The 27666-nt window shown below is 41.4% G+C and overlaps 1 protein-coding gene across 1 annotated transcript in view; it reads right to left on the bottom strand.

Annotated features, from left to right (window-relative positions):
* The window catches only part of SETD2 (SET domain containing 2, histone lysine methyltransferase), a 127324-nt gene extending 105393 nt beyond the window's left edge, over positions 1-21931 (bottom strand). The window contains exon 1 of the mRNA XM_047695324.1: positions 21045-21931. Within this exon, the coding sequence (XP_047551280.1) occupies positions 21045-21115 (71 nt within the window). The 5' untranslated portion in view covers positions 21116-21931. The remainder of the gene's footprint in view (positions 1-21044) is intronic.
* Positions 21932-27666: the final 5735 nt, after the last annotated feature.

Below are 27666 nucleotides of genomic sequence, written 5' to 3'. Positions count from 1 at the left end.
GTGAGCCTGCTTCCTCCTCTCTCTGCCTGCCTCTCTGCCTACTTGTGATCTCTCTCTGTCAAATAAATAAATAAAATCTTTAAAAAAATAAATAAAAATAAAAAAATAAAAAATATATATATATCTTAACTGTCCAATGACAAGACCTAAGCACTGACAACCCAGTAGCCATAAGTAGCACGACTAGTATCTAGATTATGGTCTCTAGGTATCACTTTCACTAAAAGGAACCAAGGCTCACAGAAGAAATGGTGGCTCCAGGACTGAGGTAAAAAGTGTATAAATGAGCTAGGGCCAAGGAATTTACTAAAGATTACCAGGATCATGCAAAAGGTCACAGAACCCAATCTGAAAAGACTTCAACTGGACAAAAATGAGGCAATTTGAGCAACATGAAGAACAAAAAACGAGTGCAATGCATCAAAGTACAACAAATATATAAAGATAAACTCATAAAAAAACAAGTCCCTATTGATCACCTTTGGAGGTTAAATTACCAATATGACATCCACTCGTTATCTGAAAATTGACAAAGGAAAAGAACTCAGTACTTGTCCTATCTTTCTCATATGAACTGTATTTCAGCATAATCAGTAGAATTCTATCTAATAAATTCAACAATCCTCAATGGCAGCTAAAATCAGTAGGTGAAAGGTTGATGGGGAACTGTGTAATAGACTACAGGATTGACTACACCATAGTCAGGATTGACTACACCATAATTACTGGTTAAATTTGCTATCACGAAAATAAGAGAACCTGGTATTTCCCCCCTGACATGATGCAATAGGTAATCAATAAAAAAACTGGAGTAGGAGTCTGATGTAACTACCAGTCTCCAAAAACTACGGGTAACAGAAAAACATGTTAAAGGACACCATAAGGATGCACAGAGCTGATAAATGTAATAAGGGTACTTTTACAGATTGAGAGATTTGAAATCTGGTAATCACATGATTATTTAGATCCTAACTTAAAAAAAAAGAAACTAAGTAACAGTAAAGAATTATTGCCATTGCACAAGGCATGATAATGCTATTGTGGTTACTTTTCTTTTTTTTTTAATTTCAAAGAGAGAGAGGGAGAGCAAACGCACAAGGGAGAGCATCAGCGAGAGGAGAGGTAGAGGGAAAGGGAGAAGCAGGCTTCCCACTAACCAGGGAGCCCAATGTGGTCCTTGATCCTAAGACTGTGATATCATGACCTGAGTTGAAATCAAGAGGCCTAACAGACTGAACCACTCAGGCACCCCTACTATGGTTACTTTTTAAAAAACCTTTGTCTCAGGGTGGCTGGGTGGTTCAGTCAGTTAAGCACCCAACTCATGGTTTTAGTTCACATCATGATTTCACGGTTGCAGCATCGAGCCCCATGTTGGGCTCTGCACTCAGAGCAGAGTCTGCATCAGATTCTCTCTCCTGCTCCACCCCATAAATAAATAAAATCTTTTGGGGTGCCTGGGTGGCTCAGTGGGTTAAGCCGCTGCCTTCGGCTCAGGTCATGATCTCAGAGTCCTGGGATCGAGCCCCGCATCGGGCTCTCTGCTCGGCAGGGAGCCTGCTTCCTCCTCTCTCTCTGCCTGCCTCTCTGCCTGCTTGTGATCTCTCTGTCAAATAAATAAATAAAATCTTTAAAAAAATAAATAAATAAATAAATAAAATCTTTTTTAAAATAAATAAAAATATAAATGTCTCTTAAAGATATAAAAACATGAAAAAAATATCTGGGGTGCTTCAAAGTATTCCAGTAACACCAAGAAAAAAATGGGGATATGAAACCAAGATGGCAAAGTGTTAGTAACTACTGAAGAGTATACTGGGCAGGGGCAGGTGGGGTATTCATTGTACTGTATATTCTCTCTCGTATGAATGTTTGAAATTTTTCATAATAAAAAAATGTTAATGTTTAATTGGAACATCAGAGAGGACAACCAACCCCCAAATAAATAAACCTCAAGAGACCATGTATCCACATACAGCAAGTAAGGGTGGGTGGTTAGAAGCATACTGGCAAGTGCTCACTTCAGCAGCACATATGCTTAAAAAAAAAATAGAAAATAAAAAAATAAAAAAATATGCTGGCAAAAACTTACATATTCCTGTAACCATCCAATCACCAACCTACCCACAATCAGGGCCCACTCACCTGGTTGTGGCTGAGCATTAATCTCTTTATCCAAACAAAATTAATCCAGGATTTACCCATCTGATTTAGACTTTATTTCTATGGTTGCACAGAATTACATTCCCCAACAATAATAAAATATGTATCATAAATATATAACCACAGTGGACATTATGCTATGATGGAAAATATTTTCTATAAATTAACTTTTGCCAAATAGCATTAACATACAGTTCTACTTTAGGGGTCATTTAATTTGCAAAGACTCATGGTTGAGAAAATTTTTTAAAAAACAAAAATTCAGCAACAGTAGATATAAAACTATTTTGTATTTGGGAAGGAGAATATTAATAATCTGAATATTTAAATCTATCTTCCACCCATGTGCCAATCCTTTAGGATAAGCCACCACAGTGCTGTATTTCCATTTCCTGAGAAAAATCTTTTTGAGTTCTCAAGGTAAACATAAAAACAATACAATTGGGGCGCCTGGGTGGCTCAGTGGGTTAAGCCTCTGCCTTCGGCTCGGGTCATGATCTCAGGGTCCTGGGATCGAGCCCCGCGTTGGACTCTCTGCTCAGCAGGGAGCCTGCTTCCCCCCCCCCCTCTCTCTGCCTGCTGCTCTGCCTACTTGTGATTTCTCTCTCTGTGTCAAATAAATAAATAAAATCTTTAAAAAAAAAAAAAAAAAAAAAAAAAAAAAAATACAATATTTTGCACATCATTTGGCAAAATAGAAATCTGGTTACAATTTCCACTTCTAGATACCAAATTCCAGATATATAAGATTAATAAAATAATGTAGAATATAAAGTTGGTCTGTTTCATCTATAAAACAATTTGTATCAGAACTTCTATCCCATGGGCTTTTGTTTATGTCTCAAATGTCAAGTTACACTATACAAGAATTTAAGAAAATGCAGTTGGTCCACAGCCCTAGCCAGTAAGTCCCTAGCAACTTAAAAATATTCCAGTAATCACAGAGATATTAAGTGACATCAAAAGCTCACTAGAGGGGCACCTGGGTGGCTTAGTGGGTTAAGCCTCTACCTTCCACTCGGGTCATGGTCTCAGGGTCTTGGGATGGAGGCCCGAGTCAGGCTCTCTGCTCAGTGGGGGGCCTGTGCCCCCCCCCCGCCCCGCCTCTCTGCCTACTTGTGGTCTCTCTCTGTCAAATAAATAACATCTTAAAAAGAAAAAAAGAAGCTCACTAGAAGAGGTCCAATCTTATTCTCTATGATAGAGAAATACTACAAATTGAACAAGGTAGATGTACCCCTCACAGAAACAACCAAGGGTAAAATGACAGAAGGACCTGGACTTGGAATTAACAATACTAGCCAGTATCTTTTTCTTTTCAAGTAGGCTCCAGGCCCAACGTGGGGATTGAACTCATGACCCTGAGATCAAGAGTTACATGCTCTACCAACTGAGCCAGCCAGGCACCCCACCAGTAGCTAATATCATGCATGAAAGTCAAAGTAGGCAGCTGGTTTTCATATTTACATCTATACTGATGAAACCAAGGAAAACCAAAATGGACACTGTAAACACCGTAACTAGTATGATGAAAAAGACGTAGGAATGCCTGGGCAGCTCAGTCAATCAAGGATCTGACTCTTGGTTTTGGCTCAGGTCATGATCTCAGGATCCTATGATGGAAACCTACATTGGGCTCCATGGCCAGCACAGAGTCTGCTTGTCCCTCTCCCTTTGCTCCTCTCCCTGCTCGCTCACTCTCTCTCAAATAAATAAATACGATCTTTTAAAAAAAAAAGAAAGAAAGAAAAAGACCTATTCAGCATAAGCTTTCCACTCTGGGGTCTTTCTAGTACCTTCCTACCAGAAGGTATGTCCCAATTCCTTTTCTCCTCCACTATCTGTTTTCAAAATACCAGATGGGGAGGCATACAGTTTAAGAGGTTAATTTAAATGGTTAAAGCAAAACCCTGAAAGTTAGTCAACCTGGATCTGAATACCAACTCCAGTACTTTTTAACACTAAGAAAAATGGTAGCCAAAGAGTTTACCTATGAAACTGAAATAGTAGTACTGTATTTACTTCAAATAGAGGCTCAAAGGAGAATATCTATTTAAAATCCTCTATACAGCACCTGGTATATAGTTAGTACTCAATAAATGGGAACTGTTAGCAATTTGTATTACATATTTGTAAGATTCTTTCATTAGCAACAGTCTTTACTCATAATGTATAAAAATATGAATCACTATGAAATACATCTCAAACCAATAAGATATTGCATATCAATTATACTTCAATTTTAAAAAGTATCCACTTTTGGGAAATAAGCATAAATAGTAAGGACCTTGGAGCACCTGGGTGGCTCAGTGGGTTAAGCCTCTGCCTTCGGCTCAGGTCATGATCTCAGGGTCCTGGGATCGAGCCCCGCATCGGGCTCTCTGCTAGGCAGGGAGCCTGCTTCCTCCTCTCTCTCTCTGCCTACTTGTGATCTCTGTCAAATAAATAAAATCTTAAAAAAAAGAAAGAAAAAGAAAATAGTAAGGACCTTGCTCACTTTTATATCCCCAGGTCTTGGCACTAAAAAGGTGCACAGTAAATAATTCTGAACAAATGAACAGAGGTAGAAGATGAAGGATAGAGATTGAAGAGAATGGTAAAAATACAGAGAAGCTGCAGAAGGAAAACAGAGTTAACACTTAACTGTAGTCTTCTGGCCCGTGCCAACTGGCTAAGTTTGTTACACATCCACAAGTACAGAAATTGAGACTAGAGTTTGCAAACTTTTATAGCAATGTGACCTTGACCAGTGATCCGTAGGCTTATACTTTTTTAAGCATTTTATTTTGAAATAATTACAGATTGACAAGAAATTGCAAAAGTAGTACAAAGAGTCTCTGTACACTTCACCCAGCCCCCTCCCATGGTAACATTTTATGTAGCTGGAGTACAATATAAAAACCAGGAACATTACCGTTAACCACACTAGATATAATTCACTTTCCACCATTCTTCTCAACCTGTATTCATATTCATTTGTGTGTGCATGTAGTTCCATGCAAAGTTATTCCATACATAGATTCATATAACTACCACCACAATGAATACATATAACTGTTCAATCAGTGCTGGATTCTGAATGATTTCTCACTTCAGGGGCACCTGGATAGCTTAGTCAGTTAAGCCTCTGCCTTTGGCTCAGGTCATGATCCCAGAGTCCTAGGATGGAGCCCCACATCGGGCTCCCTGCTTGGTGGGAAGCCTGCTTCTCCCTCTGTCTGCTGCTCCCCTTGGTTGTAACTCACTCTCTGTCAAATAAATAAATAAAATCTTTGGGTTTTTCTTTCTACTTCATTTTTCTAGGACTTCATTTTTATTGTATGGGGTTTTTTTTAAAGATTTTATTTATTCATTTGGCAGAGAGAAAGAGAGCACGTGTGCACACAAGCAAGGGAAGCAGCAGGCAGAGGGAGAGGCAGAAGCAGGCTCCCCACTGAGCAAGACTTCCAGGCTCAATCCCAGGACCCTGGGATCAAAACTCAGCAGAAGGCAGATGCTTAACTGAGCCACCCAGGTGCCATTTAGCATATGTTTAAAATATACCAATCCATGACAGACTAACAGTTAATTTGAGAAACCTAACTACAAGATGTACAAATTGGCTTTATACTATTTGGAACCCCTTATTTCCTAAATAATTGATAACTGGATTTCTTTTTCTCCTGTCAGGTAGCAGACAATCAAAACTGAAGCATATACAGAAAGTCCCCACTTTTTGTATATTGGGATTTTACTGCTATCTAACAAAGTTCAGACATTCTTCATTCCTCAGTCAGGATTTCACCTTAAAACAATTCCTCCAAAAGAATGCAATGTGTGGGGCGCCTGGGTGGCTCAGTTTGTTAAGCACCTGCCTTCAGCTAGGCTCATGATCCCAGAGTTCCAAGACTGAGTACCTTGTCAGGCTCCCTGTTCAGCAAGTTATCTGCTTCTTTCTCTCCCTCGGCTCCTCTCCCCAACTCATGCTCTCTTGCTCTTACTCTCTCCCACTCGTGCTTCCTCTCAAATGTGGGAGGGGGGAGTATTTAAAAAAAGAAGAAGAAGAAGAAGAAGAAGAAGAGAAGAAGAAGAATGCAACATGTGGGGAATAAAAGACATGACCTAAAAAAAGGAAAAAATAAAACACAAAAAACCAAAACTCCAGATACTTCACAATCCTCATCCAAAATTCTTCCCATTGGATTTTTTAGGTTCCCAGATTCCTGAAAATACACTAAAATCATTTCTTACCTGGAGTTTGGAGAAATGTTTCTTTAAAAAAAAAAAAGATTTATTCATTTGAGACAGAGAGAGAGCAGGATCAGTGGGGAGAGGCAGAGGGAAAAGAAGACTCCCTGCTGAGCAGGGAGCCTGCCATGGGGCTCGATCCTAGAACATGAAAACCATGACCTCAGCCAAAGACAGACGCTCAACCATCTGAGCCACCCAGGCACCCCTTGGAGAAATGTTTCCATATGTTTAGACCACCTGTCCTTTTTTTTTTTTTTTTTTTTTATTTTTAAAGATTTTATTTATTTGACAGAGAGAGATCACAAGTAGGCAGAGAGGCAGGTAGAGAAAGAGGGGGAAGCAGGCTCCCTGCTTAGCAGAGAGCCCGATGTGGGGCTCGATCCCAGGACCCTGAGATCAGGACCTGAGCTGAAGGCAGAGGCTTAACCCACTGAGCCACCCAGGCACCCCCAGACCACCTGTCCTTTATTAAGGTATTTTCTTTTAGCTCCTAGCACACACTTTCTACACTCTTGTTTGTGACAGTATGATTAGGACTCTGTAAACTACATTTTTCCTCTGGCACAAATAGCTTGTGCTAGAAGACTGAAAGGCTGCGAGCAGCCTAAGAGTGAATGTGCTCCTTCCTGTTGGTCACAGTTTCTACGAGTACTAACCCACTAACACATTTTCATCCTGACGTTGATTCCAGTTTCTACCTTTTTTCCACAATCTCAGACCAGCCTTACTGCAACCCCTCAGATGCCAGCACCAGTTGTCAGGTACCCCTTCCTCAGAGGCCTCAGCTCCAGGGGGTCCTACCTACTCCAAGATTCTAGGTTTTGAGAACCACACCCCCTTCCTTTCTCTCTCCAGCCCTAGGATAGGCAGCTACTTCCTGCCTTTCTGCTGGTGTTACCTTCAGTGTCCCCTTTTGATTTTCTCAGTTCTCCAGCAGCCCTTTCAACCAATTCCTTACATTAAATTCTACCTTCTGACTGATATGAGAAAAACAGCCCGAAAGCTTAAGAAAAATTAGAAGTAAGTATTATTCTAACCTAACTATGAGATTCATCACTAATGCCACATTGGGGTACAGTGAGCTTCTTACCAAGCTACCCTAAAAAACATGAGACTAGGATGGGCCATGCCTTCCTGAAAATTTAACATACTTTAAAACTGTACATAAGCAATCTTGCAAATCAGACACACAAGTGTAGGCAAAGTTTCCATAAAGACCCAGGAAGTAAATATTTCAGGCTTCACAGGCCATTCAGTCTGTCAGAACTACTCAACTTAGACATTTTTGTGGGAAAACATCCATATACAATAAATGAATGAGCATGGCTGTGCTCCAATAACTATTTACTGACACAAAAATTTCAATGTCATATCATTTTCATATATCACAAAATACTATTCGTTTAGTGTTTTTTAACCATTTAAAAGATATAAAATCAGGGGTGCCTGGGTGGCTCAGTGGTTTAGCCTCTGCCTTCAGCTTAGGTCATGATCCCAGGGACCTGGGATCGAGCTCACATCAGGCTCCCTGCTTCCTCCTCTCTCTCTGCCTGCCTCTCCGCCTACTTGTGATCTGGCAAATAAATCAATAAATTCTTTAAAAAAAAAGATATAAAATCTTTCTTAATTCTTAGGCTATACAGAAACATCCAGGCAGGCTGCATCTGGCCCACTGGCCAGTTTGCCAACCCCCAATCTAGACAGTACTTATTACAAAAATCAAAGTGTGATGTTCACTGGTGGGCTCAAAAAAACGAGTTTAAACCTGGGCTTAAGCTATAATTAACCTTAAACTTCACGGAGACAAAACAATGTTACTTATGTTCTTCAAACTTTAAGATTTTATTTATTTGAGGGAAAGAGAGAAAGCATGAGCAGGGGGAGGGCAGAGGGAGAAGCAGATGCCCCACTGAGCAAGGGGTCCCAACACAGGACTTGATCCCAGGACCCCAGGATCAAGACCTGAGCCTAAGGCAGACACAACCACTGAGCCACTCAGGTGCCCCAAACTTTCTTTGGATGAAGACAAAGGATTAGAAAATTTACTAACCAGGAAATTTCAAAGTATGATCTAGGCTCAATTTAAACATTCACCAATTTTTATATCTTCTTTCTCCTTCTATAATGCCATAAAAATAAGCACTGGTTTTTGTTTGTCTGACCTGTGTTTATGTGGCTGTGTTCCTATATAACGTCACTTAAGAGTAGTGAAATTTGAATTTCACATAGTTTTCATATGTCACAAAATATTCTTCTTCTGAAGAAAATTAAAAATGTAAAAACCATTAAAAAATGCAAAAACCACTCGGCTCACAAATACAGGTGTTCAACCAGATTTGGCCTGTGGGCCACAGTTTAACAACCCGTTTTAGTTTTATTTATTTTGTTATTTATTTTTTTAATATTCATCTCCATGACTTAAGCACTGTTTTTTGTTGTGGTGGTGGTTGTTTTTTGAGGTGGGTGTAGAGGTAAAAGGAGAGAAAATCTTTTTTTTTTTTTTTTTTAAAGATTTTATTTATATGACAGAGAGAGATCACAAGTAGACGGAGAGGCAGGCAGAGAGAGAGAGAGAGAGGGAAGTAGGCTTGACCTGAGCCGAAGGCAGCGGCCTAACCCACTGAGCCACCCAGGCGCCCCAAAGGAGAGAAAATCTTAAAGCTCCACGCCCAGCATTGAGACACTCACACAGGGTTCAATATCACCATCCTGAGATTGTGACTTGTGCTGAAATCACAAGTCAGACCCTCAAGCAACTGAGCCACCCAGCATCGGTTTTTAAATTAACCTTGAGGGGCTTCTGGGTGGCTCAGTTGGTTGGGCAACTGCCTTCAGCTCAGGTCGTGGTTCCAGAGTCCTGGGATTGAGTCCTGAATCAGGCTCCCAACTCCATGGGGAGTCTGCTTCTCCTTCTGACCTTCTCTGCTCTCATGCTCTCTCTCACTTCTCTCTCAAATAAATAAAATCTTAAAAAAAAATAAATTAATTAACTATGAATAATGCAAATTTCTGAATCAGAGAATCAATAAGTAAGGGTCTTGATGTTCAACTTAGAAAAACTTAAGTTAGAGCAATATGGTCTCATTTCCAAAAACAATTCAAACAGAAAAAATATTACAGACATCCAAGCAAGTTAGGTACAAGTTTATTTCAAAGTAACCATGATTACACAGCCTCTCCTATTAATCTACAACTACTCTGATCAGCACTGAGGAATGATGTCTCTGGAATCTTATGCTCTCACAAATATGTTCATTATTGCTACTTGTGAGCTCTGTCCATTTGTCCAAAAACCATGAGTTAAAGTCCTAAGAGAAGCCCTGAACTAGAACTACCTCATCGTGTGGACAGAGCATGAACTGGTAATACAAAAAAAGCACAACCAGCAGTGCAGTTTCATGCAGGACATGAAGAAAGGCAAAAATAAACATTAGCCCTCTTCACAAAAGTCAAGTTATCCGCCTATGTACCTCTCCTGGTTTCCTTAATACATGGAATGACAACAAACCAAGGCTGGCGTTTCACTTTAGTACAAGTTTCTAGAAGCTCATTTCCAATGAAGATTTCAGACTATTTAAGGCACTTGGCCAAAGAAGCAGATCTGGATGGTTTACATATCCAGTGTACCGTTTGCTGCAATGATATTCAGCCATCTAACCCTCCAGCATACATATTTGCAAAGTCAAAGAAAAGAAATAACTCAAGGAGGAAATTCTCCCCACCCTCCGAATTGAACTATTACAAGCACCTCAAGACTCCAGAAGACCCCCCAGGAAAACAAGTTAACTCAGAATACAGAAATCCAGTTGATTACTAATGGCTACTATTATGTTATTCCTTAATTAGTATCATTAAAAAGTTAGTCTTGGAGCAGCTGGATGGCTCAGCTGGTTAAGCAACTGACTCTTGATTTCAGCTCAGGTCATGATCTCAGGGTCATGCAATCAAGCCCCTCCTAGGGCTCCAAGCCAGGCATGGAGCCTGCTAGAGAGTCTCTCTCCCCCTCTGCCTCTCCACTCCCTCTTAAAAAAAAAGAAAAAAAAAAAGGCAGTCTTTGACAAATTGGTACATGGAAATACTCTTGCTCACGTTGTGGTATCATCACTAGCTAGCAAGCATAGCTTGAGCTTCTTTGGGTCTTCTTTTCCTACCTTATTCATAAAATCAGAGGCACTATCTTCCATGCCCTTTAAAATCACAGCCTTGGTAAACCATAATAATGAGTTGGGGGGGGGGGGGGGGGAGTGGGAAGCCACAGTAATGAGAAGTCATTAATTAAGGTAATAAAGCCTCCCTCGATGAGCTACCACTTAAGAGGCTCAGCAATTTACGCTGGGACAAATGCAGAGGAGTCTAACTGGAAATGGACATAGGGACAATTTTCCCTATGTACCCTACCCATCAGTATGACCCTTGAGCACCCTACACTCACCCTTTTTGCCTAACTCCCATTCTTTCAGGCTAAGTATACATCCTCCGGGCAGCCCTCCCTGCCTACCCACCCCTCTACTCCACCAGTCTGGCTTAGCCGTCCCTGCTCTAGCTCGCTGTACTTACTTCTCAATCCCTATCACAAGGTAGGAATTCAATAAATGTTAGCTGAATAGCCGAGAGTTCAATCCAGCTAGTTTTTCTTAATCAACTGGATTTAAAAGTTTTGATTATAATGAAAAAAAACTGAATATAATTCATAATTATTTCATAGAGTTTAAGGCTTAGCATGTAATTTTTTTTCAGTTCTAAATATAAAAAGCATCAGCTATCCCAGAGAACAAAAGCCTCAATTTTAGGGGCACCTGGGTGGTTCAGCCGTTAGGCATCTGCCTTCAGCTCAGGTCATGATGCCAGGGTCCTAGGACTGAGCCTCACATTGGGCTCCCTGCTTGGTGGGAAGCCTGCTTCTCCCTCTCCCACTCCCTCTGCTTGTGTTCCCTGTCAAATAAATAAATAATATCTTTAAAAAAAAAAAAGCCTTGATTTTAGATTATCAAGTCTTCTACCATTTTTCAGTGTCACAGCCTTATGGTATATCCCAAAACACCCCTTGGTTTATCACTGCATCTGTAGTTGCCTCAATTCCTTTTGGCCCCTAATATTCACAGATAGATAAATGAGACTACTGATCAGATCCTTTGATCAGAAAGACAACTAAGCAAAGGGAAAGGGGTATAATTTAAATAGATTATTCATCCTGGAAAAAACACAAATATACAAAACAACAACTAAAAAGGCTGGGGGAAAAAAACTGGTCTAGCACAAAACACAATAGGCTATCCTACCTTAGGAAACACTCATGGTTCTCTCTCAGACCAACACTATGAGATCTCCAATTATCATCAGTATGTCTCCACAAGGACCAACAGAAGCATAAAAACTTCTCTCAGCACTAATCATTCATTAGCCCAACTCATACACTCAATTCCCTGACTTTCTCTGTCCTAATGCAAGTTACTTAAGAATGTCTTACAAAAGGGGCGCCTGGGTGGCTCAGTGGGTTAAGGCCTTTGCCTTCAGCTCAGGTCGTGGTCTCAGGGTCCTGGGATCGAGCCCCGCATTGGGCTCTCTGCACAGCGGGGAGCCCTTCCCCCTCTCTCTCTGCCTGCCTCTCTGCCTACTTGTGATCTCTGTCTGTCAAATAAATAAATAAATCTTTAAAAAAAAAAGAATGTCTTACAAAAGATATGAGTAATTACTTTTTTAATATTTTATTTATTTATTTGAGAGAGAAGACACAGTGAGAGAGGGAACACAGGCAGGGGGAGTGGGAGAGGGAGAAGCAGGCTTCCCACTGAGCAGGGAGCCCAACGAGGAGCTCGATCTTAGGACCCTAGGATCATGCCCTAAGATGCCCAACAACTGAGCTACCCAGATGCCCCTATGCCAGTTAATTATTAATGCTGCTATTCACTCTATCAGAAAATCAGATTAACAGCTATGAAGAATCAGGTCAACTCAAACATTTATTAAGCACATACTGTTATGTACCCAACTGCTAGTTACCAGGATTCCTCCATCTAAAAGAGTAAGTCTCTATAACGTATTTATGTTCCCTGGATTTGGTAGTACATGGGACAAAATCCTTTAGGTCCTAGCAATAGACAGAACCAAAAAAGTCTGTGTGATCCAAGAGAATGGATGAATGCTTATACAGAGAGGCTCCAATGAAATGGTCAGCCTTCCTTGATGCTTCACATTAGTAACCACCTAAAGGATCTTAAAAGTTGGAGAATTACAAAAATACACATGCAGACAAATATATCTTATAAAATATTAATATAGAAAACTAATTATGGAAATAAAAGTACTAAGCAACAGGTACACCTCACAAAAAAACACATAGCTAAAAATTTTGCAGCTATCATATGCACAGCAGAAAAATGTCAGGTTCCAACTCCTGCCCTAATTTTTTATCTTCCTAACAGTATCATTATCTTCTCGAATAAGTAAAAAAGGTAGTCAAAGAAAGATAGATGGACATCAAGTATTTCTTGGTAATCTCACCGTCTAATGAACACAAGCAATATAACTGGGGAAACATTGGTTTTATATTTAACTACCACTGTTTCAATGTGTTAGTATTCAGCTATCAACCTTACTTTCTTATACAAACTGCTACTAATCTGCCAGAGAGAATACATTATACTTTTCATGATTGTAGCAACTGGTTTCCTGAGTAATTACAATAAAGAGTTTTCTAATGGACATGGTAAACTTAAGCTAAAGAGCACACCTATTAAGGTTATCTTAGGGAAAACTTCAATAGTATATTTTCACCTATTTCTAACAAAATGTTTTATTGTACCTCAACAAAATTCATCTCTTTACTACAGATAATTTTCAGCACAGAAGTACCATAAAACGTGTAGCTTACGTTTTAGAGTTGAAATAGATACTCCAGTCTAGAACTGATAAAATAATGGAAGAAGTGTATTTTTAACCAAGTAATTTTAGAAAGTCTGTGTGTGTTCCAGATTAGAATAAGTGGATTTCCATAGAAAGGGTCTGCAGCCATCTATGTAATTCATGAAAAATAATGGTAGCTCTACTTTACATTCACACAAAATTCATTTAAATTTTAACCTCGGCATCATCTGCCTACTACAGTAAAGAGTATGTAATTAAAAACTATTCACTAAGAGGCCAAATATTAGACAAAAGACTCAAAGTACAAGTTAGTCCATAGGTCTCCACAAAGAGCTAATCATGAAACAAATTCTGGTGATTACTATGCAACTAACCCTCCCCCAAGAGAGGACCTAACTGCACATAGCGGGAAGCGGGCAGCAGGAAGAGATGTAGTCAGAAACCATCACTTGCTCCAGGTTCTTGCAAGCCCACAAGCAGTGCTCCCAGTAAACAGACCTCCCAGCCCCTGCCGGCATGATCACACTTCTAGCAACACCCACACCATCCCAAGGATATTCTCACTTGTGAGAGGTTAGCATCTGACAGAAAAAGCACTCTAAAATAAAAAGCATCTATAAAAATTTAGACCAACTTTAAAATTTCATCTCAATGACCAACATATTTGCTTAGCTGGAAAAGATACTGATGTAACCACTAGTTTGATTAAAAAAAAAAAAAAAAAAGACTACCAAATTAAAATACATTGTACTTGAATTCCAAACCTAAGGGACTCGGATACAACATTCCACTAGCATATGATAACCAAAAATTACATGAGTTAAACTGCCTCTCATCTGAATCCATGAAAGTAGACTTCCAAATATACATCCATTATGAAAAACAACAAACCTACTGAATTTTCAGTTGGCCAGCTTGTTGGCCAGCTTCAAACCACGATTTTCAAAAAACTGTACTTAAATGCCTTGAGTTGTTTTTTTTTTTTTTTTTTCCAAAATAACCAAGCAACTAATCAAAGTAGGGCAGGAATAAAAACTACTTCATCTGGGGGAGCTGGCTGGCTCAGTTGATGGAGCATGTGACTTGATCTCTGGGTCATAAATTCAAGCCCCACATTGGGCATAGAAATTACTTAAAAATCTTTAAACAAAAACTACTTAATCCATCAGCACCAGACAGAGCCAACAGTAATATATATACAATGTATTTTTTAAAAGAAAAAAAGTATAAAATTCAAAGTCTAAACAAAACCATGAAAACACTATTATAAATTAACCAGATATACTCACTCAGTGGGGAAACATATTTGCAAGGACACCTACCACAGCACATGTCCTAAAGCCTTTTTAAACTGCTTAACATGACAACCAGACACCATAATAAAGCAACTCAGTATTTCCTGTTAAAAATGAGTACATCTTATAAGTAAATGCAAATATGTAGAGGATACAGTATGTAGAAAAAAGGTAGAATGATATATGTAGTATGATTCCACTTATATAAAAACAAACAAAAAAAGGAAAAGGTCTGGAAAGGTATACACTAAATTGTTAGTAGTGCTCACCCTCTTGGATAGGGGATTTGGAGACGTGGAGCAATGAAGAAATGTCAAGGGTGGATTTTTACTTTTTCCTCTATTAATATCTGTATTATCTTACCCCTCTGCCATAGGCCTTTATTGTTTAGGTAATTAAAAAAAGAAACCATTTAAAACATACTACCAGAAACTGTTACTGTTCTTAAAATAGCACCCTTATGGTACATCCAGAGATAACAGTAATATACCTCCAAAGCTTGAATTTTAAAGCTCCATCCTCAGAGATTAAAGAGGACAAAGAGACATCACAATTATAATGCAACCCTAGACTGAAAGGAGAGGACACTGTTGAGACAACTGGTAAAATGTAAACATGAACAGTAAGAGTTAACAGTTATCATTACAAACAGTAAATCGCCTGGTCATTGGTTATCCAAGAGAACACTTTTGCTTAAGTAATACTATGAAATATTTAGGGGTGAAGAGTCGTGAGGTCTGCAACTTGATTGAGCCAAAAATAAAATCATGTATATTCTTTTATATAGAAAGATAAACCAAACGTGACAAAATTTTCAATTACTGGTGAATGCAGATAAACAGTATGTGGAAATTCATTACACTATTCCTGCAACTTCTGTTCAAGTTTGGTATTTTTTTTATTTTTATTTATTTTTTATTTTTTTTTAAAGATTTTATTTATTTATTTGACAGAGATCACAGGTAGGCAGAAAGGCAGGCAGAGAGAGAGGAGGAAGCAGGCTCCCTGCTGGACCCTGGGATCATGACCTGAGCCGAAGGCAGAGGCTTTAACCCACTGAGCCACCCAGGCACCCCTCAAGTTTGGTATTTTTTTTTTAATAAAATGCCTCCCCACACCCTGCTTTGGCTCCTGCCCCCCTCCTACCCTACCCCTTGCCCTGGATCTCTTTCAAAGAAGGAAGGATTCTAAACTTGATGCTTGGTAACTCCAGATGTAATGGTTCAGTTTCTAATATGAATGGTTTCTGAGGGCCTTACGATAATGGCTCTTAGTGCATTACAAAATAAGGTACTCTACAGTACTTTGGAAGAATTAACAGAAACAAAGCTGGTCAACTTTTGATTCTGTAACCCAGGCTATTCATTCTTTGCCATCCAACGTATGACTCTTCTAGCTTCTCTGCAAAAACTGGCAACAGTCATGGAACACCACCAATTATCAAGTCAAGAAAAATTATAAATATCTGTTAAAGAGTAAATTATAAATTATAATACACTTCAATTTTTTTAAAGGGAAAAGATTTAATCAGTCAGTACAGTGAAAAGTGGCAGAAAAGATTTGGGGATATCAAAGTCCCACTGAGGAAACTAAGAAAGTATGGTCAACTAATAGGTTAAAAGTATGTCTTTGCAGTTTGAGCTTTTCTTAGTAAAACACAACTGTATCAACAGTTGCTTGATACCTTTCTAAAGACATAATGTGTCAGTATTAAGAATGGTCGGCCTGAATCTGGCAAAGAGCACAGAGGAACATAAATATTGTAGAGGTATACTCTCTCCTTAAGTACGAGAATAGTTGATCAGGCTTTCTTGCCAGGAAACCCTCCCAGTGGTATTTCCTCTTAGTTGGCTTCCTATGGCATCTCCATTCCCACTGTTAACTAAGGTGAATTACAAGAATTCTATGAGAACTTGACCAACCTCACTGCTTTATATTTTATTAGAACATGTAGAAATATTTTTTCCCAGTTAATAAACTTTATTTTGGCCAAATTCATCATGCTTTTCTTATCATGATGCCTTGTACTCTTCTTTCTAGCTGCATCTTTCCATCCAGTCCTAATAATAAAAGAGCTAACACTATCCTAATTCTTAAATTCTCATAAAACCCTTTGCAGAAAATACTATTATGATCCCCACTTTATAATGAAGCCAAAGCAAAGAGTAATTATGAAACCTGCTAAGGTTCATAAAGCTATTAAGTAAAAAAAGAGGTGAGATTCTAAAACCTAGCTCCAAAGCCCAGGGTTTAACTTTTTTGTGTGTGCTTTGGACAAAAAAATTTTGGCAGTCTGATGAAGCCTGTGGATTTCTTCTCAGCTTAATATTTTTAAATGCATAAAATAAAATACAAGGATTACAAATGAGACCAATTATGTTGAGGACAAAGACCCCAAATGTGTGGTACAGTAATATATACGCTTCTTAATGTAGTGGTAGATCTCTTTTCTACTATAATGTAGAGACGTAATGATGTACATAATGTAATGCTTACATTACATCAATGTTTTGATGTAATAATAAACATTAATATTTTGAGGTATCTACAACCACAGCATATTTTTAAAAATATTTTACTTGAACTAATAGTAAAATCACAAGTACTGTTGGTAGTCCTGTAGTTTGCTATTTATATTGGCAATTAAAAGAAATGCTAACTTCTAGTTAGAGGTTAGTGAAGAGGTAATTTTCCCAAGTTTAAGGATGCCATCCAAGTTAAGATCCCCCCCTCCATTGCACACTATAATAAAAGCCTCTTAATACTGCAATTTAAAGGGATCACTCCCGGGTCCTGGTCTCTTTCTTCTCAGGCTCCCTTGGTGATCTCTTCCAGTGCTGTGGTTCTAATACCAGGTTGATGACCACAAAATGTATCTCTAGTAGTCCGGACCTTTCCCCTGAACTCCAGGGGACCATCAATTCAACCCCAATGTCTAACAGGCATTTCAAACTTAACCATGTCTAAAACTGAACTCCTAACCTATTTCCCAAGCTTGTTCTTGTCACAATCATACCTGCTACCTTGGTTGATGGCAATTCCATCTTTCTAACTACTCAGCCAAAAAACCTTGGAATCATCCTTGGCTCCTCTCTCACATGCCACATCTGATCAACAAATCATTTTGTTCATTCTTCAATGTATACCCAGAATCCAATCATTTCTCACCATCTCCTGGTTACCACTTTTACAAGTCACTAGCAGCTCTCTTCCAGATTGCTAACTTCATTATAAGTCTCCCTGCCTCTTCTGTTCTCCCCTGCAAAGGGAGGTGATCCTTCTGAAGCTGAAAGCAGAGCACATTACTATTTATTGCTCTTTTCCGTTCATTCCATTTTAGCCATACCAGACAGAATTCACCAGGTCTGCCTTAGCACCTTGGAACTATTCCCCCTACCTGGAATGCTTTTACCCCAGGTACCAATGCGGTTAACTCCCCCCCTTTTGAGTCTTTGCCTAAGTATCATTCTCAAGAAGGTACACCTAGTCTACCTTATTTTAAAATGTCACATCTTCCCCAGAAATTCTGGATTCCCCCTTACCTTGCTCCATTTTTCAAAGCACTTTCCTTTGACTATTCTGTATTATTCATTACTACCCATCACTAGGAGGGGTGCCCACAAGGGCAAAATTCTGTTTTGTACAACACTCACCTCTAGTGCACCTATGTTTGGCACAAAATAGACATGCATATGTTCAAAGTACAGCACTTCTACAGCTGTTAAGTACTTGCCTCTCTTATTAGAAGAGTTCCTTTAAGACTTTAACTGGATCTAATTTCCAGTGTCCTCAACACCTGGCCCCAACAGCAGACACCTAATGCACAGATACTCAGGTGATTACAGCCATTTTCACCTGAAACACAATCCTATATGCCACAGGAAAAAAGGCCAGCTCTCACAGCTGTGACTGATTAAAGAGTGCAAGACAAACACAGAACATCAGGTTCCAACAGTTACTTCAATCAAACTGAATTTATGTTTCCTGCCTCAATTTTTTCACGTATCTAAGAACCATTCCAAACTACCTAAAGTCTAAAAGGGGCACTTGGTCATTCCTTCCCCCAGGCACATCACCCCCTCCAGTCAACCTAATCTTTCCAAGCTTGACTTTAAATCCTGCCTCTTAAGTTTTCCCTGATGACCCCAGCTAGAAGCATTTATACATGCCACACTCTGTGCCAAGGGCTTTTCATACATTCTTCTTTCTCATCCAGTCCTCCCCAAAGCCCTATGAGGTTGCTACCATCACAATCCCTATTTTGAAGATGGGAAAACCCAAGCTTAGAGAGACGGAGACACTTGTCCAAGGTTCAACTAGAGTTCAAACCCAGGGATGTCTGACTCTGAAATCCAAGTTCTTTAACCCTACACTGTACTGCTTTTCCCCCTTCTGACTAGCTTCTACATACTACCTCAGAGGGCCTCTTGTCAGTTCATTTCTCTGGGTTTCAGTTCCTGCATCTGACAAACAGGTGATGTTGTTCAGGATGCCTACTAAGATCCCTTACAGTATTAGAACAGAAAATGTGTTATAATTCTTTTCATACCCATGCAGGTTAATACACACACACACACACTTAAGAACTTAAGTCACTTAAATATGCAAAGCGGTGGCGACATAAAAGCAATGGAAATAACTCCAAGACCTGTGTCAAACAATAAACATTCTTGATTCCTCCCCACTCAGGTCCATCAAAGATGCACTTCTGAGTCCATTTTCCCACATTATGAAAAATTATATTTTCCCCAAGAAGTGTAAGGATGTGATCCTTAAGGCTTCTGGGCTTCACCACATAAACTGATAAAAAGAAAGGTAAGCAGGCACTTAGTCCAATCAGGGGCTAGCATGTTTTTTCGTACAGGACAACTGTTCAGTGTTTATTGGATCATGATACAGAATGGTTTGAGGTTCTCCAAGTCTCATACCAAAAGCCTACAACATGAGCTTTTAACCGGACTGACGATGGTGCAGTAAATTAAAACAATCTAATTGAGGTAATGTTAACCTAAAACCAAAGAACCCGAGAAAGGATAAAGCCATGTTGAGACAACTTACTATCAAAAATAAGAGCTGGGTTTGTCTAGAAAGGTAGTATAATTATTTCTCTTTGTGTGCAGAAACCACCATCAATATCCCAATATCATCCTTCTGTGTTGCAAATGAATCTAAGAACTACCAAGTAAGATCCAGACATTACTGGACCAAGTGGAAAAGCTTTAGCAAAGGGTTAAAAAAAAAAAAAAAAGATAGCTGAGCTAATAAAATGTGTCAAAAGAGCAAATCTCTTGGAATCCTTCTGCACATAAAAGTGACAGTTTCATCTGAAATCCCTACCAACCGTTAAGTTTAAAATGAGTCGTATATTCGTAGGTCTAGACTTCAACCAACACCAGCAAATGGAGTTTCAGATAGCTTTTTAAAACAATAGTCTTGTGAGGGCATAAGGAAAGAAGTGAATCCAGGCTCTCGAGTGGAAGCTCTCCGAGGTATCAGATACAGTAGCAGATACAACCCTACCCAGAAATTTAAAAAAAAAAAAAAAAAAAAGTCCAACTCTGAAAAAATACTATCGGGCAAAACTGTATTTCAGGTTTCTAGACTGCTGTCTCTTCAGAGAATCCTCAAACGATCCTCGGTTTTTAAGTAAGTCTTTATGAGAAGTAGAAAGTCATCCATTTAGGGTAAAAGGGTCCTGTAATCGAGGAAGTAGTGTCCGAAAGTGTGCAAATCCCACAATCTGGAAGAGAACGTCTGCCCCTCCGAAGGCTTTCATTTTCGGGCGGAAAAACAAACCCGGTGTCACCTCAACATCGGGGCCACACAAACCTCGCCACCATTACAAAACCGAAGTGCCAGAGGTGCAGAAGCTGAAGCCGGAAGCACTGCGAGGCCAGGATCGAGTTCCAGGAGGGAAAAAAATCAAACCTGAGAGTGCAGCCCGGAGCCTCCGCGGCCCCAAGCCGAGGGAGGCACGCTAGGCCCTTCCGGTCCCAGCCGCCGTCGCCGGGAGGCCGGGCGACAGGCCGGGCGACGGGCCGGGCTTCCACCCGAGCCCGGGGATTCGCGGCCTACCCTCGCCGGTGCCCCCTCGCTGACTCCGACACCGGCAGCTCCTCCGTCTCGGCCCCTTTGCCTGCGGCGCGGCCTGCGCGCACCGCGAGGAGCCTGAGGAGTCCACCGAGCCTCGGGCCGGCCGGGTCGGTGCGGACGCGGCGGCGGAGGCCGTGGCCGCCCCTCCCCCACCGGCCCGGCCCAACCGCCGCTGCGACGCGAGCAGCCGCGCCAACGCCGGGCCCAACCGCCGACCCGCCGCGGCCCTGGCGAGAAGCGGCGGCTGCGGCGGCGCGGGCCTGCTCCCCACGCCGACCGCGCGAGTCCACCGCGGGCCCGTTACTCCTCGCGCCGGCCCGCGCCGCCGCCCGTCAGGACGCGCCGCCCTCGGGGCTCTGGCGGAGGGCGGCCGCGGCGGGCCGCGGAGCAGATACTTACTCAGGGGTCGGGTGCTCGGGGTCGTAGAAATCCCCCATCTTCGGAGGCGGCTGCGGCGGCAGCTGCTTCATCAGGAGCGGCTGGAAGCGGCGACGCGAGCCCCCTCCCCGCGGCAGGGCGACGCGCGGGAGGGGAGGGGAGGGGAGGAGGCCGCTGGTCCGACCGCGGCGGCGGCGGCGGCAGGGGCGGCCCGCGTCGCTTGCTCGCTCGTTCCCTCCCTCCCTCCAGCGCCCGCCCGCCGCTCTCTCCCCCACACACTCACACGGGGAGCGACGCGCACCCCGCCAGCCCCTCCGCCGCTCAGGCCCGGCCCCTTAAAGGGACACGCACGGGCCGCGCGTCAGCCGCCAGTCGGCGCTCCCGCAGCTGCCGGACGACCCCAGGCGGGGGCGGGTCGGCGGGCCAGATCCTGCCCGCGGCTTCCCGGAACAATAAGCGCCGGACCCCGAGCGGCGAAGCCGCCGCGACCCCTCCCTCGGGCCCACCGAGGCGGCGGGGGGCTGAGACGTGATCCGGCCCAGCCCCGGGCTGTTGGCTGGCAACGTCGGAGGAACGGCCCTAGCCCGCCGGGACTCTACCCTTCCTGCCCCGCCGCGTGGGAAGACCTGCCCGTCCGGAGCAGCGGAGCCCACCGCGGCGGCGTCAAGGGCCCGCCTCCCGGGCCTCCGAGCTCTGAGGTACCGCGGTCGCCGCGCCTCCCGAGCCTCTCGCCCTTCTCTTTATTTCTCCTCCTCGCTTTCGCTTCCCCTTGCCTCTTCATTTCCCCCACCTCAGCAGGTACGGAAACGGAGCCAGGCCCGGGATTCGCCCGGAGGCCGAGCTCCCGGGACGCCCCCTCCACCTCCCCGCCTCCTTCTGGGTCTTCTGCCCCCACCCCAACTCTGCAAGGCCGCAGCGCCCGTCTTCCGCGAGGCTCTTAAGGCCTCGGAACAGACGTCCCAGTCCAAGGCTGTTGATCACTTTCCTGCGAAAATGACGAGGTGAGAGTAAACAGGACAGCTTGAAAGGGCTACGGTTTTTATTTTGGGGAGGAGAAACAAGAATGCACAAAGCCTTTAGCTAAACGTTTAGGACATTGAAGAGTTTATGGCAGTTGATCATTTTGGAAATTGGGAGTTCATACGGTCGACCAGCTTCGGCGGGGTAGGGGTGGGGTGGGTCGCTATCATTTCAAATAGGAATTTAACAGCAAGCAGTGGTTTGGGAGTATGTGTCACGGACTGACCGTGTGCCTCCCACCCGCCCAGTCTAGTTAAAAATCCTAAACTCCCGGGTTTTAGGAGGTGGGGTCTTAGGGTGATTAAGTCATAAGGGTGGAGCCCTCCTGAATGGGATTAGTGCCCTTCTAAAAGAGACCCCATTGACCTCTTCCTGTCTGCCTTGTGAGGGAAGATAACCAGGAGAAAACAGCAGGAGGCTACAACCTCGGAGAGTTCTCCCACCAGAGTTCAGCCATGCCTGCGCCCTGCTCTGGGATTTCTAGCCTCCAGAACTGTCAGAAATAAATGTCGGTTGTTTATAGCCACCCAGTCTGTATGGTATTCTGTTACAGCAGCCTAAACCCAGACAGTGTGTGTCCTAATTACTGAAATGTGATCTTAGTGAACACACACTAATACCAGCTCTTTTTTATATCCTGTAAGTGTGTGTGCATGTACATATGCATATGCCGGCAGTCTCTACCAGCGTTTTATCATTTCTCACTTAGGGATTATGTTAGCATTTTTTTCTGTTGCCTTTAGGCATAGAATCCAGGTACAGGGCCCATCTGATTCCCTAGGTTTAAGTCTCTCATGACCACTTCTTTACAGACCATGAATGTTACATAATTTCTTTGTGCTTTTTTTTCTCATTGTAAGATGAGAATGTTAATGTGGACAGGTCTGTCACTGTTGCAAGGATTAAAGGAGAGAATATTTGTAAAGCTCTAACTTCCAGTAAATGTCAAAAGTTAATCAGACCTTTTATTTCAGTGCAGTGGTTAAGAGCTGACTCTGCTTTGCATCAGATACCAGCCCTGCCACTTTCCAGTATATGACACTGGGCCTCATTACTTTTCATGCAAGATTGTTGGAAGATTGAATACTGTTAAATGCCCTCATCTGTTATTGTACCAGGGTTTTTGCGCACATATTTTAAATTCAAAGAGAATGCATCCTCAGAACATATTCTTGGGTCTGGCCTCTTGATCAAAGCCATGGAATAATTTTGTCTTTAGCATTATTAGATAGTGACTGTCTCCTACTTTGTTACATAAAGCCTTCTGCAAATGTGTTTGAGGGAAAAATGTCAGAAGTCTTAAGACAAAACATAAGAGGTATTAATTCCTAGAGTGCTGAAAATAAAAACCTTCCTAATTGTTCTTGCCATTACTGCTTCCTGTTGACCCAGACCATCCCATCCCAGGGTACCCTAGGGCAGCCTTTAGCGACCCTGAAACAAACTTGACTCTGGCATCACTTGCCTTAGGGGACCCTTTTGGCCCCAAGTTAGATAGTTGATCTCTTGAGCATAGTCTCCAAACTGCTACTTATAAAAATTTTTAAGGTAATATATTAACAAGACTGTTCTTAGAACCGACACCCACAAAAGCCATACAATGAAGATAGTGAGGTACTCTAAGGTGTCACCAGGTAGTACCTTTTTATTTTTTTCACTGTACCCAGGCCAAAGCTATGCTACCTTAGTGGGAATGTGGCTAAAGCTCTAGGAGAGAGGGAAATAGTCATTCCGCCTTGAACCCACAGCTGGAGCTGAATGGGGAAGCCACTCCTACCCACTTACTGTTGCTTCTTCCCATCTCACTTGTCTCTAACCAAATCTTTTCTCCAGATGGGGATTATCAGGGTACTGGTTGTGCTCCTCAAGAGATGCCAATTTGGAAAAGACAAGCAAGCCCTAGGCCTTCAGTCCTAGAACTTCTTAAAGTCCTTTGCTTTGCCGAGAGGGGGCAGGGTTGGCAGTGGCAACAAGGCCAACATTGGGAGTGGGAGCAGGGCAGCGTGGGAAATTATATTTCTACCCACATGCTCCCTCAAAAACTCACCTTGGCAGAGGCAGGCCTATTCCTGGTAGCCATAGATTGGAGTTAATAGTCATCTGCTGATACATGAAAGGTTGGATATCGTATGAAAGAGGCGGTTTGGGAGTATACATGAATAATAGACACAAGCTGGGTTTTATATCAAAATCAAATGTTTGAAAGTTCAGGCTTGCCAGTATGAGACTCGTGTAAATCACAACAATTTGTGAGATACTAACTCAGTTTCCTTGACCATTTAAATATTATCTTGAATCTGTTTCCAGCCGTCAATGATCCTTATCATCTATTTGTTCTCCCCCCCCCTTTACTTTTGAATAGAGGAATGGTCTGTATTACATATTCCAAAAATGTATTTTTCTTTGGTCTCTGGGAACCAAAAATTGCCTGATACTGTAAGTGTATATTAACCATAAAATCATACATACACACAGGTCCATCCTAGCATTAGAACAGAAACATGATTGGTTGTGGAGGCCACGGAAGGTTCTTTCTCTTTCCCTCTCTGCTGCTCTTCTCCACCCTTGGGCATGTGCGTGCTCTCAAAAAAAAGAAACATGAGTGGATATTTAGAAGCTGTTATATACAACTTTTAATGGTGTTTTCCTGTTTAGTTTTAGTAGATCAAAAAATTATTCTAACTGAAATGAATTCATTTCCATTAATTAAAAAATATGAGATAGTTTTTAGAACAATGTGTATTACTCTACAAATGAAAACCTTGGATCAAGTGGTTTAAATATGTATTTACTTCTCTGTAGGATAGAAATCTATAAAACCAACACCTTAGCATTTAGGGAACATGAAATGTGATAATGTCTGAGAAAGAAAATTAGTACATGTAAACTAATAGCTATGCATTAAAAAGTTAGCTACCTTACAAATTTATATATTTTCGTAAGGCTCAACATACTTGCAAGTTATTTTAGATTTAGTCAGTATACAAAAGAACGGTAGCATAATTTAGAATAATGGTTATTTTTGCTGTTCTACACAAATCCTTGACACTCTTTGGCTCTGGAATTCCTTAGAGGGAAAAGGATAATTACAATTGATTTTTAATCATGTTCAATCTGCAGATCTCAACACAACTTAAGAGGAATCTAGAAAACAATACACAACCTATATTGAATTCTATCACATACATTATTTGTATCAAATTAGCACCTTCCTATATAGTAGTATTGTACTCTGTAGTTGTCTTTCTCTCTTTCGTACTTCTTTGTTAACTGACTTTCATTACATAAGTCTAACTTCCCAGCTCATAAGTTCATTGATGGCAGAAGCATTATTGTCTTTAATATTTTATAGTGTTTGGCCCTGTATATACCAGGTGTTTAATGAATACTTACTTGGCTACTCTTTTGAAAGCCTTCCTTTTTTTTTTTTTTTAATTTTTTTCTTTTTCTTTTAGAAGCTCTGAAGTGTTTATGTTGGATTTTTCGGTCAAGACTAGATTGTTGAGCAGCTGATAAGCTGCTGACATCAGGTAAGCACTGTCTTCTGTGAAGACTCCTTTGTAAGCTCCTAGGAGCCAACCATGTTACTGGTCTAGAAAGTGCTGACTTGAAAGAACCATACACTTAACCCTCAAGTACACAAGAATAGTATTAATTTCTTTTCATTGTGTGTTAATCTTGTCTTCCCTACGAGAGTACCAGACACTCAGGCAAGTGATTGTAGTGTTTGTTTTGTTGTGTTCTGGATCTTGGCACCCTTCCAGAGAATTCATCTCCGGTGCTCCTTATTACATCTTCCTTCCCAGCTTTGTCTCTCTCAGGAAAGGATGAAACTCAGTTTCACAAATTAGTAAACCAAAAACCCCAGAGGTTAAGGGACTTATCTAGGGTCACATGACTAAGAAAAGTAGAGTCAGGATTTGAACCTGGCTATCTGATTCAAGACATTTTCAGACAAAAAAATCTGGAGTTTACGACCAACAGAACATACTCCCTGATAGAGAAAGGAACAATAAGCAAAGAAATTGGTAAATAAGTGTTAAAACTAAAAAAGTAACAAAGTAATAATAATAATAATTTGTGTGGTTAAAAGACTAAAGCAAGATAGAACTCATATCCTAGACAACAAAATCATAATTTGGAAGTGGGAAAGATGGGGTGATGATTGGAGTTAAAGTTTTCCAGCGTCCTTGTATTATTTGGGAAACGGGTAAAAATATGGATTAAGCTTTATTCTTTTAAGTACTCAAGTTAGAATATCTCATCTTTGGGGCACCTGGGTGGCTCAGTGGGTCAAGCCTCTGCTTTTGTCTCAGGTCATGATCTCAGGGTCCTGGGATCAAGCCTCACATCGGGCTCTCTGCTCAGCAGGGAGCCTGCTACCCCACCCCCACCCCCCGCCTGCCTCTCTGCCTACTTGTGATCTCTCTCTGTCAAATAAATTAAATAAATAAGTAAATAAAATCTTTAAAATATCTCATCTTTTAAAATATCTTTTTTAAAAAAATTATAAAACAGACAAGGAAACAAAATTCAACCATATTTTATCTCTGAGACATTCTTAAAACCAAACATAGAAAAATGTAAAAGGATGAAAAAACACGTCAGGCTAATATATCAGTAGAAAGATGGTAACATCAGACTAAGAATAAGAGGGGACGCCTGGGTGGTTCATATGGTTAAGCGGCTGCCTTCGGCTCAGGTCATGATCCCAGCATCCTGGGATCAAGTCCCACATGGGGCTCCTTGCTCGGCAGGGAGCCTGCTTCTCCTTCTGCCTCTGCCTATCACTCTGTCTGCCTGTGCTCTCTCTCTCTAACAAATAAATAAATTTTTTAAAAAAAGAAGAAGAAATGAAGGGTACTAAATAATGTTAAGTTCAGGACCCTAGGACTTCAGAATTCCTTTTTTTTTTTTTTTTAAGATTTTATTTATTTGAGAGAGAGAGTGAGCCAGAAAGAGAGAAGGAGCCAGGGGAGGCAGAGGGAGAAGCAGGCTCCATGCTGAGCAGGGAGCCCAACATGGGGCTTGATCCCAGGACTCCAGGATCATGACTTGAGCTGAAAGCAGATGCTTAACTCTCTGAGCCACCCAGACGCCCCAGGACTTCAGAATTCTAAACATGCATGCACATAATTACATGTCCTTAAGATACAAAAAGCAAAATTTGACAAAACTACAAGAATAATGAATTTCCCACCATAGTGGAGTTTTTAACATACCTCAAAATAATGGATAGATATTATAGACAAGAATCAGAAGATATGAACAACATAATTAAAAAGATTGAATTAATAGACATATCTAAACTGTTAAACTCAACAGAACACTCATTTTTCTAAGGTGCATGTGTGGAATGCTTATGAAAATTGATCACATACATGTAAGTCTATGTACTAATTGTCAACAAATTTCAGATGATTGATGTTGCATAAGACATGTTCTCTGACAAATAAGCAGTTAAGTTAGAAATCACTAAGGAGGCGCCTGGTGGCTCAGTTGGTTGACTGTCTACCTTTGGCTCAGGGCATGATCCCAGGGTCCTGGGATCAAGCCCTGCACCAGGTTCCATACTCAGTGGGGAGCCTGCTTCCCCATTCCCCCGTTTGTGCTCTCTGGCTCA

This window comes from Lutra lutra, chromosome 1, assembly GCF_902655055.1.
Source record: "Lutra lutra chromosome 1, mLutLut1.2, whole genome shotgun sequence".
NCBI lineage: Eukaryota > Metazoa > Chordata > Mammalia > Carnivora > Mustelidae > Lutra > Lutra lutra.
Note: the sequence above shows the minus strand (reverse complement) of the source record. Positions and strands in the feature narration are given on the sequence as shown.